The 16,619-nt window shown below is 40.8% G+C and overlaps 1 protein-coding gene across 1 annotated transcript in view; it reads left to right on the top strand.

Annotated features, from left to right (window-relative positions):
- The window catches only part of LOC140240424 (protein FAM78B-like), a 55,594-nt gene that overhangs the window by 8,323 nt on the left and 30,652 nt on the right, over positions 1-16,619 (top strand). The window contains exon 2 of the mRNA XM_072320190.1: positions 5,739-6,429. Within this exon, the coding sequence (XP_072176291.1) occupies positions 5,739-6,429 (691 nt within the window). The remainder of the gene's footprint in view (positions 1-5,738; positions 6,430-16,619) is intronic.

The raw sequence follows: 16,619 nt of genomic DNA, 5'->3' as shown, positions 1-16,619 counted from the left end.
GAAGGAACCACATCTTCTTCCCTGCTGCGCGATCTTCCCTCATCTCCTCCTCAGTCACGTGTCGAGAAACGCCTCTCTTGAGCTGGTCCCGCATTTGTTTGCAATACATCTCCCATTCGTTTGGCCTGTTAGCAAACTGCTTCTCAAGATGCTTTTGTCTTTTGACTGCATAGTCATAGTTGTCCGGTAGTTCCTCAGGAGATTTCCTCCATGGTAATGCGACTTCGTATGCCCCGTTTGGCAGTTGAGACATGCTCCGCTGCATGATCTCTGTCGCATTTTTGTCGAGGAAGTCGGACGAACACCGACATCTTTTGGGCTCCAATCCCATAGTCTCCAGCCCGATGAATTCCTCTATGGGACCAATAGCCGAGACATTTAGGTAGTTCAGGAGTGAAGTGGTACCGCATGAACGCCCTCCTTGAACAAACCATCCTAATGGGCACCGTACTGCGACAGGGTCGTCAGATCTTTGGCCACGCAAGAACTCCTCCCATATCATTAAGTGGGTGTTATCAACTCCTAGTAGGACATCGATCGTTGTGGAGGGAGCAGCGCTCACCTCAACGTCACTCAAGTGGTCATATTGATTCAAGTCGCCTGCCTGAATGACTGGAGCATTCCCACAAGGCCTATTGATCTCTGTCACTGTCAGTGGGTAGGACCGTCTTCCTTCCAGATCTTCTACGTGACAATCGATGAGTCTTAACCTGCGCGAAATCTTGTTTCCCCCAACCAGTGTCAGTTCATGATCTTGATATCTATCATGCTCCGTCCTTGGAAAGATCCCCTCTCTGACTAGGGTGGCTTGGCTGCCGCCGTCAAGTAGTATCCGGACCAAATGACGAGTGTTGCCCAAACGAAGATAGCCCATAACTGTTGGGAGGATGCCACCGAGCTGCGTTCCTGTGGCAGCGTTCGCATTAGCTGGATTCGGACCTGGACGGAAGGGCCTGGCATTGGCGTTAAACTGCCCTGGAGGGTCACTCAGCTGACTCGGAGAACTGACATCACTCCCGAACACCACCGGACAGATTGCCGAAAAGTGAGCATCGCTACCACATGTTCGGATACTACAGGGAGAAGCAAATTGGCAAGACCCTAGATCATACGGAGGCTTCCCGGCTATACAGTTATTGTGTCCACATCGGTTGCAGATACTGTGTTTTTTCATCAGGTCATACTTCTCCTTTAACTGAAGCCCTCGAAACTTGTTACAAGTTTTCAGGTAGTGTGTGTGTGAATCCTTGTGCAGTACACACTTGGGTACCTCAGGTCGAGAACCTTTGCCTTGTTGTCTTGAAGACGGATTAACTGTGGCAGAGTTGGATGATCTACTGGTTTTGTCACTCTTGTATGACGTTAGCGTTTCTGTACGGGCCGGCTTAGATTTGTCGAGCAACAGTAATTGACTGTACAGCCACCTCACAAGACCGGTCAGTGTATCCGGTGTGTGCTCGTCTCTCACACTTTTGAAGAAAGCTATGCGATGCTCCTCCGGTAGTTTCTGCCTGATGTTGCTTAACATAATCCTGCTATTCAGCTCTCCTGAGAGACCAACGGTCTCTGCTTGTGTTTCAAACGTTTGCAGGGTCTGAACAAACCGTCTCATGGCTGGTAGATTGACCCTGCCCTTGTACTCGTATGGTTTCAAGTCGTCAAGCTCTTTCAGCAGACTATCAACCACCTTGTCTTCATCTCCAAAATATTCATCAAGCACTTGCCAAGCACGCTCAACACTAATGCATCCTTTGATCATGTTGCGCTCTCTGTTGTTAACCATTGCCTCGGTGAGCTGATAGAAGCATTCAATCTCGGTTAAACCTCCTGCACAGTGAACAAATAGTTCCTTGAACCGTTTGTAGTCCTTTAAATCCCCGCTGAAGGTTGGGAATTTCATCCTTGCCATCTTTGGGGTAGGCAACGTTGACTGCATTGGAGCAGGGGACGACGTAGGGGGAGCTTGACTAGAGATTGGCATCGTGGTTCCCGGATTCACAGGCTCTGAAGGACATGGCGATGCAGTGTGTGTTGGAGAGGTTGATGTTGAATCAGTATTACTTGCGGGGTGAGAAAGACGATTAATCAAACGCTTTGCTCGGACGAGAACTTGAATGAAGTCCTTCTCACATTCCGTCATCCACTTTTCCTCCTCATCGAATTGTGATTCAGTCTCGATTGCGTCGATTAACTCTGCATGCTTCTCCTCGACTCGGTGAAACTGGTCTTCAGCTTTGGTGACATAACCCTTTAATATTTCCAAATCACTGGCATCATCTTCAAGAAGACTTTTGATAGTTGAAAGGGTTCGGGTCAAATTACCCTTTGTGTTTCTTCTTGAGAGTTTCAGCTTATTGATGTCAGCCATGATGTCTCAGCTTACATACGTTTGTAGCAATTGTTTCCCACGTTTACAGCTGTTGTTGAAGATTGTGGTGGACTCAATAGACTTTCATGTACATCTCTCACGTTGTTGCAATAAAGAGAATAGATCAGGCGTATGACTTGATTTTGTTGCCTTCTTTAATCTCTTGTGGTATACAAACGGACAAAAATTCAACAACAGTGTCGGTTACCCTGTAGACGAAACAGACAAGAAAGGCATTTATGAAAAAACACATATACAATGCTACACTAATAAACATGCTCAACTTCTTCATCTCAATAGATGAATGACAAGAAATGAGTTTCTTCTCTCATTTTTTATACTGTTGTTTTCCATAATGTATTTATAATAGGGCCTACAGTGTATTTAATCAAGTTGTCACTACAACAAAGAGAGTAAAACCAAAATGCATGGTATGCTTTGAAATTGAGGAAAAATGTGAAAAATATATTTTTTTTCCAATTTGCGTATGCATGTAAGAAAGAATACAGATTATACCAGTTTGATGTTTTGCTTCAAGCATTGTAAGCCTTTTTACACTCTGTCTGAGATGCTGAGATTAAACAGTGAAAATAAACTCAAACAATGAGCTGAATTAATAGCAGTTCAAATATAACCAACTCTCCTTTGATTAGTTTGAACAATACTTCAACATGTGAAAATCATTATGAAATACTCTACGTGATACAAATAGCACCGTCGTGACAATACTGTAAAACTCCTAACTCTAAGTCTAGGCGTGTGCCTCTTCACCAGGAATGTTGGTTAAAATATCACTCCGCGACCGGCATTGTGCGCGGAACAGTTTCCATGGAGTCAAGCTAACAATAATGTAGTTCCTACTAACGGTTAGAAAATGCCTTAATTTTGGTGACCTATATGTACGTTAAAACAGCAATGTACAGTGTACCTCCAATTATATCATACATATTATTGTGCTACAACCTTCATCGTCCAGATAACCTTTCACACTAAATCAAACTTGTTTTCAATTTGAGAACGACAGCACTTGAATTCTCACTTTCACCTCCACGTCAAAACATCCTCTCACTGAACATGTATACTCTACGCGCACTGCACTACTGACTGCACTACGTTCTGTAAGTCAATGTGCGAACTATGATACAATAACCAGCGAACATTTATCATCTTATCAGTGCGATAAAAACATTCCATAAGAATTCATACTGCAGTTGTATTACCTTAATAGTGTCGGGTGAAATCCTCAGGAATCTATGGAAATCTGAAAGTCATATCAAGCGAAAAACTGCTACGAAAACTCCGTTGGTTAGCAAACTGCTGTGACTACATGTGAGACAATCATGTATGCGACTCATGAATGATTTTACTCGCTAGTTTCTTGACCAGTCGCTCTAAGTCAATTACAATGTGTATCATAACCACAATAGAAAAGACCTGGTATCGCAATGAAAGTGTCATATCATGACAGGCATAAAAGCCCGCACTTTCAGTAAATGTATGATAAATAGGGGAATCTAGCGACATTTCATGCCTTTATTAGCCATCGTCCTATTGCCTATCCCAACTACAAATTTATGACGTTGCTCTCGGGGTTGCCATAGAAACGAATAACTCTAGTCGAAAGAAAGGTCGTGCTGTGAGAGGAGGGGTCCGTCTATTCAGAGTGGTGGAAACTTGGTCCGCGTCATCCGATCCAGGGATTGGTATGCAGACAGAACTCTCGAGCGTCTGAAGAACTCTCCCCGAACACACCAACAAAAATAAATTTGATTCTGATTAATTCTGACAGATTCGACGCTGGTTTAGGCCGACGTGACTGCTTTGATCTCCTCTCAAAATGACATTTTATTCAGTTATTCAAATTATGCAGCGCACGATGATTTTTATTTCTATATACACATATCTATACAATATTGTTGTTGTCTGAAGTTTCGAGAGAGAGAGGCATCAAGAACCCCCCCCCCCCCCCATGACTCGATAAATCGGTGGGCGGCTGAAATAATCTTTCATCATACACTTTGTTACCGACTGTCATTCCCAATACCTGGTCAGTTGTGATGGCGACGATTTCTGTTGTCACACATGAGTGAGCACGGAAGGGGGGGGGGGGGGAGATCTTCGACAGCAAATTGCTCTGTCGTTGTCGTAGGTGTGTTAACACATCTCCACCTGAACCACGCTGTTTGCATTGTATGCTCATACCATACCATGCCTCCGCCTCCGTACGGATGAACGATTCCATTGATACATTTCAACGACTGTATAGGCACGCTCTCCATTACCTACCGTTTCACCCACGACACAGCTGGTATTGTGCTCTGTAGACCCACAGCTCACATGCCAACAGTCTGTATTTACCAGATGCATGAGGCAGCTTTCGCTCTGGTTACGGAAGGTATAACCTCCGATCCCGTGTACGTCGCCACACTACTTTATACCACTGGTATATCCTACGAGGCGACGCTATCTCCGTACATCTTCCGCTCGCTGCCGGAATCTCATCGTTACTCGATCGCCCGCACGGCTGTGGTAGAAACATGCTGGTAGTGTCATCTCGCTCGTAGTGCTGGTCTTGAATACGAGCGTCACGCTGTTTTTATCCTTCATTGTCGGTTGCTTACATTCTGGACGTGTGACAATCTGCACCGATTGTGGCCCAAATTCTACAAATGACGAAATCTAGAGGCGTTGGTATTTCTGCTGCGGCTAACATCACGTGTAGTTTACCTGAAACTTTTCGTCGGTGTCCGGAGCCATCGGTTGCTACACAAACACATACGCCGAGCCGTGGTGTCTGTCAGCTGGGCGTTGTTGGAGTGGAGGTAACCCGGTATATTTCGTGTGTCAAAACATCACAGCCTGGCCCAGCTATGTTCTTTGTACACAGCTGCGTAGAATTTGTTGGTTCTGCCAGCTCAGTGCTTCAGCAAGTCCACCTGATTACTGCTTCCTCAGTCGTCGAAGTCGGCTCACAGAGCTAGCCAGGCACTATGTACCAAGTGGAAATGAAGCGAGCGGAAGTCTCTCATAGTCAGTCTATCGGTGGGGCCGTGATACTCAAAGCTGAGGCAGACTTGCTTATCGCGTTGTGCAGTAAGTCAGCCTCTCTCGCAGCAGCCGAGTCGCGTTGCGAGCGCCCAGCAGCGACAAACTTTGATACACAAGTCGGGCAAGTTGTTGGCCAAGTTGTTAAAGTACGACCAAACTTAGTGCTGTGGGATTTATTCGCGCTCAGAAGTGGTAGGGACACACTTTCAACAGCTTGTTTACTCCATAGTCTTTCTTTGTCCCCGGATAATCACATAAAACTGCTCTGGATTCATATTTTGCTACTTTGTTTCGTTTGGATCTGTTCAACTTCATCTTTAAGGGAGAGAGAGTGGGGAGTTTGCGCCCAGCCAGTCACGAAGACAAGGACCTGGTGCCCCTCGCAGTCGAAGCCCCATCTCCACTCCGTCTTCGAGCAGATCAACTGGGATCGAAGACGACGCCAACTACCAGCAGTACTTTGGACACCACCGACAACCGGCAACCTACGACCAGGACTTCCACAGGCAATATTCACGGGGCGGACGAAGTCACTACCCGTCCCCGACCAGCAACCCGGCACTAGATCGCGACTCTTCCTCTCCCAAAGTTTTAGCAGGAGGTGGCCCGACCACAGCCTCCGGAGCACCTGGCGGATACCCTTTGTCGTCCCCAACAACCTCACGACGGAGCCGACCAGCACCGACCACCTTTCCCGCAACTCCCTCCCGACCTCACTACCTCCACCTCCCCGACACACCGACCAGCCCCATGGGGTGTATATTATCCAAACGGAATAAGAACCACGGCCTCGAAGGCGATATCAAAGTCACTGACCTCCACGCCCGCATCGACCCCCAGCCGACCACGCTCATAGAGACTTCGCCCACGGTGCTGAAATACCAGACGCCTCACTTTCGGGCGTCGGCGAAAGTTCGCTTTCCTCCAGTTAGCTCCAGTGACACGTGGGAGGTGGGATGGGTACAGGGCTGCAGCAATATGGATTTCTTTATTACTTATGGAGACCTAGGAGTGTAAGTATTACATAACACTTACCCCATTCTATTTGTATAAATGTCAAGTATGATGATGATGATGTTGATGATAATGATAATAGTAATAACAATAATCATAGGATCGATAACGATTTTCTGTTTACCATTACCTTTATTATTATTGTCACTCTCATTTTTATTATTATTATTATCATTATTATTATTAATATTATTGTTCTTTACTGTCATATACATTCCCTCTGTGTGTTTGTTTGTGTGTGTGTGTGTGTGTTTGTGTATGTGTGTGTGTTTGTGTACTGTATTACGCAGGGAAACATGCATATCCTGGAGGGTATTGAACTTTAAACCTTCGTCACAATACTAGCCATTTAAAGGTGCATATTTTAACACATCTCTTTCTCTTCGAGGTATTAAACGCCAAAGTTTACCGAATGAAAACCTCAAAAATCACAAGTTCCGTGCAGGAACAGAGACAGGAATTATGATTATAATATACCAGAATATGTTTGGCAAATTGAAACTGGGATGAGAAGTGTCAAATGACCAAGATGTCTTTTAACCTTGATTTCAAGTTGAAGACGCGAAGAGAAGAAGGAAACTTGGGTTCCTGCTCCAACCTAAAAGTTTATTTCTTCTCATACACGGAATGCGATATATTTGCGAGACATGCCAAACATATCCTCCTGAGAATTCAACCCTTCTTAGTAAACTCTGAGGGGGAGCAAAGAAAAAAAAAGTACCAAAAAGTGTCTCGCTTCTTTCAAATATCCTCATAAAGCGTTCTTGGAATTTGTCTTCTTCCAATGAAGATCTTGTGTAGTGAGACTGAATTGTTCCTCGTTTATGACGACACATGAAAAGTCTGAAGCCTCCGATATTCGTCCAGTGTTTGGCACTTGAGAGTGATTGGCTGTGATAATATGAGAAGTTAAAACAGGAAATGCAACGAGTTGGTTTTCAGGAAAGGTGTCATTTTCAGTATTTGCACCCCCCCCCCCCCCCCCATAGTAAGCACAGCGTGTTGTATTTAAATGTACAGCCCATGCGAAAAGACTCTTTCATTCATTTGCTTTGTGTAAAGCGGAGTGACGTATACAGCAGAGAGAGGGAGAGAGAGGGAGAGAGAGGAAAAGAAAGTAGCATGGCAGCCGGCCTATGCAGAACACGGGATGTGCCGAATTTCCTCCCGAATTTACCCGACACAGTTTAGAGGATATGAATATCACTGGCAGGTCACTCGAGAAAATGTGACCTTTATACATTCACTTCCGGTGTTGGATGATGTGTGAAGATTTGACTCTGTGATTAAGAGTTGATTTCACGAGATTAGCCGGTGAACGGTATCTATATACATGTACATGTCATGCACTGAAAACTACGCCAACTCATGTAGAACACCTCGTGCAAAGAAGTAATAACACTTCATTGGACATAATATTTTTCACCATCGAAATCATTTGAATCAACTTCATTTAGATGGTACCATTTTTTCTTCATTGCTAGTCTCTAAACAAGTAATGTTATCTTTTCAAGAGATTTAACTTACTAATAGTAATACTATCATTTCTTGCTAGTCCGAGCTAAAACTGTATGATAGAAAGTAGTTTTTGTATACTTCTAAGTTATTGACCGCGGTATTGAAGGGGATACACTACAGATTGTTTAATATCAGGCACCCTTGTGTCGTACCGTGAAAATGAACCATTTCTTTTTTTTTTTCTTTTTCTTTTTTTTTTTTTTTTTTTGATGTTGGCAGTGATTTTTTCTTCCTTGAATTCCAGAAATCGGCGACGAAGAACACTCGTATTAATATTTTGTGCTGTAGGGTATGAAGACATCGTGTCAAAGTTAACACTGAATATATGCCATGTCTTGCTATACATTTCTTACATAACGGAGAGGGGGCGGGGGAAGCGTTGTGAATCATCGTAAGGAGAGTGTGTATTGGATAGTTTTAAGACTGAAATGGAGAACCCGGAAAAAAAGTAAAAAGTGTCGTTCGTTGAAAAGAAAATAAAACAGCACGAAACCAAGCTGTATTTGTCATGGCTGTGTCAACAGATTGCGTCGCAATGATAACACGCAATTGAATTTACAAATCGCTATCTTAGGCGTTTTAAGTCAATCAGTTATGCTACAGTGGAATCCGCCGATACCATTTCTGTAGGTGTGGGGTTCGAGCTCTGCTGTGAAGTCTTTGCCCAGCAACAAAGCACTAAATTTTACAACGCTGCGCTCAGTACAGTTGTAAGGGTATTCTATTGTTTGATGCTTATGTACAGCACGAGTGTGTGTTGCAGGTATGGTTGTGTGACCAAAAAATAAAAAAATAATAAAAAGATAATGAATAAATAAATAAATAAATAAAAAATTGTAGTATACCCGTCTTTTCTGCGAAGTTGGCGCACGACACTCCTGTGCTAGGTACAGCTGCTGTCGTCTGAATTTTGGAATTTGTCAGGATGTGTTGTCAAAAGTTGCATTGATATAATGTGTAGGCATATAACGTATATAATTATACATATCATATATATGTATAATATATTATACATATATAATTCATTTATTTATATATTGATATATTTATATATTCATATATTTATATATTTACATACACATTGTATGCAGATTGAGTTCTATTGTCTCACTTGGAGTTATTAAAAAAAAATTATTTAGATGCATTATCATAGCCTCTTGAATTCTATAATAGAAGGGCGCTGATTTTTTATTTTTGCCGCATTACGAAGATCCTTGAGAACAAGGGAGCTACACAAAATCTTCATGGCTCTTCTAAATGGCAAGTATAAGTTTAGTGTTACCATGAGTTATCAATAATTGACGTGCTCAGAAAGGACGTACATGTAGGGGCCTACATTTATTATAAACCGATGTGTAATTGCTATTTAAGTATCGTTTTCCACTCATCGACAAATCAGTCATACAATGTCCACGAAAGGTCATTGCACTTAAATTGAGGATCCAACACACATTATGCTGCACGGTTTTGCACATGGACTATAAAGTTACGGTAACTTTATGCATTCTGAGTAATACCTACTCTTTGTAAAACAAAAATAAAGGCTAGGTAGGGAGATATTGTTTTAGTTTTTAGCCATATCCATGACTCATTCAGAATGAACCTTGGTATGTACACGTCATGATTATGTTTGTACACCGCATTTGGCAGACATCAACTCAGTTTACACTATATAACGACGCCTTTAGAGTCTGACCTTAGAAGTTATAGTCTGCTGTACTATCATGATGGTATGCCAAAGATCATAGTGCAATAACTTCGTTCTCTACCAAATTTCAGTGAGAGTCGGTATTAGCATTCAATCTATGTCAGTAATCACTGAAGACCGATATACGCATCCTTCATATTTTCGTCAGCAAATCAGGGAGTATTCCCATATATATCACTTCAGATCTGCAGGTCTAACTCCTGTATAAATAGGCTATACATGCTAATATAAATTATCGTCCTGAGCAACATCCCTAATCAAACATCAAATCAAGGAAATTTCATTAAAAAAAACTGAAGGACCAAATGCTACCAGCTTGATAATCGCCAACTATATCTGTTCTTCATGAGGGCAGTATTATCGGAGGGGGGGGGGGGGGGGGAACCTTTCCTCATTAAGGAGGTTGGACACGTCTCTTTCAAATGTTTGTGGAATATATTTGTTTCGGCGTATAATAGATTCAGAAAACATGTGCAATCTTTGAAGTTGTAAAACTTTATTCTTCTCTCGAGGATCTCTGAGGAGAGTCGACGAAAAAACAGCGACAACAAATAAACAGAACAAAACAAAATGCAAACTTCAGGACTGAAGTAATCGCGAATTACACGAATAGACATTGAATCACTAGCTTTTTGTATTTGATTGAAACTTTCGGTTTTCAAATCTGAATACTGAGTATACGTGTGTCTTTGGAGAAGATCTGCACTGAACCCATTTAAAACAAAATAATGATCTACATAATATTGAACCCTCTCGCGTACCGTCATTAAAGGTAGGGGATACCTTTTACAGACCTCCCAAAATGCAGCAAAACATTAAATATGAACCTCAGGGGACTTGTTTAGGCTACTGCTGAGAAATTTGGAAGTCAACAATTATCTACAATTTGAATAATGCACAAAACTCAGCTACTCAGTAGTTCTGTGTGTCAGCCACACTTAAGCCTTTTTGTTGCAGCCTTCTGTATTTTTTTTTATTATCTATAAACACAAATCTAAAGGGATAAGAGCTGATGTAATAACATATAGAGTGTGTGGCAAGAATGTATATAGAAATGTTTGTAAATTTTGATGAACTTTCTTCACAAAATATACATGATGGACACACATGCAGTGCATGGGTCTGCAAAGGTAGCCTAGTAATGTACTGGAATTATCGGTGAGCCCCGAAAAAAATCAATTCAAAATCTAACGGTCAATAAAAATGTACTAAATGTTACCTTCCACTTTCAATACTTTATGGGAGTTTCTAAAATGATACTCTCTTCAACATGCCACTGTATTTACACAACTCTTCATTTAAGGCATGCAAATGGGATTCCCTACCTTTAAGTTTTCACATTATTTCAAGTCACACTATGGGCCCTCATGCGCCCTGCGACTTCGAGATTTTATGTATAGTCACCATGGTTGTCTGAAGTCAGGGCATCAGACACAGAGCCACAGCCACGTAACAAAAGAGTTAAAACCAACAAGAGTCGTGAGGCCGAAGGTTGGTTTGTTGTGGCGTTTACTATCATCAAGGTCATGGTTGGCTGTTTGCTCAAGCACTCTGGAAGATAGAGGCAAAATATTACTCTTTTTTCATATTGTCGAAAATCGACACGTTCTGCTTCGCACCAAAAACTTCAGATAAACAGAATGCAGTATACGAGGTTACCCTCGATGCAGTGATATCGTGTACACAGAAATCAATTGCTGGTTGATCAAAACAATGCTATCTACTTGTGTGTATTACAAGTGTGTGCCTACATTAATTTGTACGTGTGCATACAAAATACGCAAGCTCCGATTATTGCTTTCATGAAGTCAATTACACTGCCTCGTGGGCTGGTTGTGGATTGTATGTGGAAAAGACCAAATATTTTGCCAAGTTCCCCTTTTTGGTTCACTGCACGCGGTTGCAAAGTTACAACTTACAATGCTGCTATCGACTTGGGACGGAATTAAGATTTGATTTTGGCACGACTTATTGAATGATTTTTTTTTCTCGAAGATGACCTGATTATTACTCATTATGGATATACATTGTAGGGAGTCCCATCATACAGCCGTATCCGTTTTGATAGCTGTCGTTTGGATATTAAAGACTTTGTTATTTTGCCTTTAATTGATGCCTTAGGGATAATATTTCGCAAGATATACGTGCATTTCCTTTTGCGTGCTGTAATTGTATTGCCGAAATGCTCGACAGGTATATTACACGACCTCAAAGCGGGACTAAGAACCGTTTGTTCCTAGTCACTGCCAAGACGCGAAATGATGATCCGATTTAAAGATTTAGAAGTATGAAAGGTAATCCCCGCCATGTTTTTGGGGTGGGTGCGGCTGTTCACACTGCCTATAGCTTCGTTCCAGTATACTATTGCCAACAGTGATTAAGTTACAAGTATGTCACCCGTGTAGGATATCAATGATATTTCAGTAAAAGTGATGTCGACAGGGTATTTATAGGCTAAGCGACGATGCAGGAGGTGACGAATTTTGACCTCAAATATTAAATCGTGACGAGTGCAGAACATATTTCTGTTTGCATAATCGAGGGGAATTATTCTCTCGACATCAACTATCCGGGAGGAAAAGACAAAAGACAAAACCAAAAAACGAATATTAACAGCGAAGAAACACAAAACCTCACAGTAAAACGAAGACACTCGTGTATGTATCCTTGTTTGTGTAGTATGTAGTCCAAGTCCAGCTATAATTTCATCGAACTCTTGCCAAGTGGTATGGCTATATGGATAGAATGTCCAGATCTATATTTTAATGAAGTTTTCATGATAATATAGCTACTTGCATTACGTCTTACTCGAGAACTCTCCGCTCATCGCCACGTAAACCCAATCCCGTCCCCACCCTCACCCCCACCCCCAAAAAGAGAACGCCAACAAACAAACAACAACAACAAAGAAAAAATAAAGCAATGAGTGGAAGAGCACAGGAAATGAGAATGAAAATTGAAAGTCACGCAATCAAAGACATATCCCGATTTTAAATGAAAAGGACATTCGTGCGATCTAGATACATTGCAGATAAGTGGTTGCTAGAACATACTCTGTATCTATACCCAGCAACCACATTCGCACGATAAGAAAGAAAATCGAGAATGAACAAAATTACGTGATATAGTCGATGGTATCAAGCACTGACCGTGTTCCATTGCACGTTACGTTTTGTCAATTGTACCTGCTCTTGGTACAGGGGAAGATATATAAATATTTTATGATTTAATGTATAATACAATATCTCAAAAGTGTACGTCATGTTTGCTTTGACAACACTTCACCCTGTTCGTATAATACAATACATTTCCACCTGTTCGAGTAATTTTGTTACCCTACGGAGAACATTTTCCTTTTCCGAGAAAGTCTATTAACATTCATTTCAAATTCAGCGGAAAAAGAGCTCCCCAAACAACATCAAACAAAATCGCCATTGATAAATTTGGCACAATGGGGCACAGGAAAGATTATGACTTAATAAAATATCATTATGCTGAAGTGAATACTTGATCATCCTTTACGTTCTACCCTCGCCTCGATTTGCTTGTCTTTGCTAAATTCCTGTTTAAACTTCTCAATTACAACGCAGAACAACAGAATGATGGCAAGGCGTTCTGTGCCTCGACAAAGGCCCAGCTTTTCTTGTGTATATATATCTTGAGTGCAACCACGTGCGTGATGTGTGTGTGTGTGTATGTGTGTGTGTGTGTGTGTGTGTGTTTACACATCTGGAAAGAAATAAAAATTTATCGACGATTGGTGAATGCTGAAGGCAAAGGAGAAGTTCTTCTCAAGTGACGCCACAGTCCCAAGACCTGAATAATAATGATGATGATGATGATGATAATAATAATAATGATGATAATAATGATAACGATAATAATAATAATAATAATAATAATAATAATAATAATAATAATAATAATAATAATAATAATAATAATAATAATTATTATTATTATTATTATTGTTATTATTATTATTATTATTATTGTTATTATTATCATTACAATAATAATAAGCAGAGTAGATCTATACGCGTTTGTCTCGCAGTCTCGCAGCTTGCTATAAAGTACAATGACTTCTCACAGAGGTGGCTGTTGGTCTCAGTGTCAAATGACGTATGTTGATATTCTTGAGCCATGACATCCTTATCCTAAATATACCAAGCTTACAGATATTTGTTCTTTAATTTCATCGTTCTGTTACTTTTCGTCTCAGGTTTTGCTCACTATAGGAACCTAGATACCTTTGAGCTATGCGTCCTCGCCTTAAAGGCAGCTTGCTTAAAGGGATCGTATAGTTTTGGTTGAGACCTGATTTCAGGTTTCTAACGTTTTTTGGTGAGATAATGAGAAACCTCTTATGAAATATGAAAGAGCATGTAATTCCATGAGGAATTCAACGTTTATGTGATGAAAATTGGTTTTGAAATGGCTGAGATATCCTAAACAGCTCTAGCGATTCTAAGAAAGTGTGGAACCCACCTTTTACTATGATCGCTTGTTTTTACTTTTTTTTATGTTTCCGTCATTCCAAACCCGATGTTCATCAAATAAACTGAATTCCTCTTAAAATGGTATGCTCTGTACTATTTCATAAGTGTTTTCTTGGTATCTCGCAAGAAGTTAAAAGCCCAATTCTCATCTCCACCAATACTGTACCATCCCTATAACGAATGAAGATCTGCTATACAGCAAAAAGATAAGTTGGTATACCTGGATATGTTGCAGAAAGTCCAACGGAAATCCCACTCATGACTTGACCACTTTTCCACGTACATTGGAAAAGTCCCCGACTTGCGTGTCGATAATTATCTCACAAGTGTAAGACTAAGTCTTTCCCTCGTCGTATTCCTCCCCCCCCCCCAGAAATTGTAATCACGTGCAAAATTACAAAGCGAAATCATCATAAAACACGGTTGTTATCATTTCCTGTTTATCATATGTTTTCTCTGCGGTGTTGTCTCTTATAACAATATCAATTAAGTTCCTTTTTCAGTAATATGGGAGAATAGAGGAGTAGATGTATGCATTTTCGCGCTGAATTTCCTCACAATGAGTCGCATGTCATACTATACTGTTTCTGCGTTTAGTCAAGGAGCTTCGAAGCTCCTTGTTTAGTCTAGTTTTGCGTGCTATATATGGATTTACTATGCATGACTCAATAATTCAAATAGATAAAGCTCTGAGGTTTCCATCACTTCTCCGTGAACGTGTGACGCAGAAAACTGCACGGAAGATTTTTAAGTGCAAATAAAAGTCATTGGTGATAAGGTATAACCATAGAGCTGTAACAGCTCTATGGGTATAACACATCACCGATCCACTATGGTTTGCGTGGTGATATAATACAATGTACACTGTAGTTGTTATGTGATAAAGGTCATGACTCTTGTGCATTATATATAGTTAGACTCTTCCTGTCGTGTTTGTGTGTGCGTGTGTGTGTGTGTGTGTGTGTGTGTGTGTGTGTGTGTGTGTGTGTGTGTGTGTGTGTGTGTGTGTGTGTGTGTGGCGGGATTGGGGTGGAGGAGGTAATATGTGTGTGGTGGTGTATGTGACAAACCAAATCGAAATTGACATTTTGTAATGGAGTGTATCCGTCTGCTCAAGGAAACTACAAATGAGCCTGCACAACTACAATATTCGAACTCATAAATTGTATTATTACACTCACTATTTGTTTTCATCACGTAGGAACGCTGCGATGAGCAACGTTTGGCTCTTTTTTGCGCTAGCATGTTTTTATGTATTTATTTACTTATTTCTAATCTTTTGTCAGGGTAGCCCATTCAGCAATAAGTAGTGGTCTTCCTTGGGGCCCTGAATGATGTTGATGAACAATGAACATTGTGTACATTAAACAGCAAAACATATATATAAAAAGAAGAAACCATTGATATACAGTAGGTCTATACTGTACATTGCAAAGTAACATAAAAAATACAGTGTATATTGATATGTGACAACAAGAGTTCACCAGAATGCCGAAATATCAATTGGATCGCTATCGAATATTCATAAGAGAAGCGTTGATGTTGGCGGGAAGTTTACTTTGGAAGTAAGCGTGGATCATGCGTCATTGGATCACCCTCGCGTTGTCTTCTGCATTTCATTCATTGATTTTCATTTCAACTTGATATCAACGCGGTGATAAAAAGGAATTTGCTATAATATGCCAGCGTGGCTGTTTAATCTGCAAGTCCGTGCCGACAATAATGACAGTAGAAACACAGCACGATAGATTCAAAGTATTATGTATAGGTGGAAAAGGAAATCACAGTGGAGAAAATGAATGTGTCACAGACATTTAGAGAATACAAACATACAGACAAAAGGCACAAAACAACAATGGTTCTCATCGTTTAGCATGATAAGCTTTCTGGCCTTGATAATTATGTACATGCATGTGTGATTAATGTGGGACTACAACACGTGTATCGTGGTTTTAATTTAATGGACCTTAAATTAGTGAAACTCGTATCAAATTTCATTCCACTCTTTACTTCCTCTGAATTGTTAAGTTTGTGCGTTTGGAGTTAGTTTAGAATTGATGCATGGCTCAAATTTCAACACGGCACGTCCAAAGTTGTACATGTATGTTTAAAGGGAAATGACTGCCGGAGACGTGGGGGAAATTCCACGAGTATGTCTCGAATATCAGTGAACTTTTCACATTTTTTATATGCCGAAGGGGCAAATCTTAGAATTCACGAATATAAACGCTGTCTGTGTGAAAATGATGGGTATCAGTAGCACGTACCTGTTGTAATAGTTTGATAGTGTCGATCTTGTTAGCTATTATATAAAAAAAAAAAACCCGACATGAAGTGACGCAAAAAAGGTGCTCTGACAAAAGATACGTGATGTGGGAGAAACTGATTCATTAAAAGTGTACACGATGAATAACGATAAAGAGCTATACCATTCAACATGTTCAATACCAAATACTTCGCTGTG

This window comes from Diadema setosum, chromosome 17 (assembly GCF_964275005.1).
Source record: "Diadema setosum chromosome 17, eeDiaSeto1, whole genome shotgun sequence".
Lineage (NCBI taxonomy): Eukaryota > Metazoa > Echinodermata > Echinoidea > Diadematoida > Diadematidae > Diadema > Diadema setosum.
Note: the sequence above shows the minus strand (reverse complement) of the source record. Positions and strands in the feature narration are given on the sequence as shown.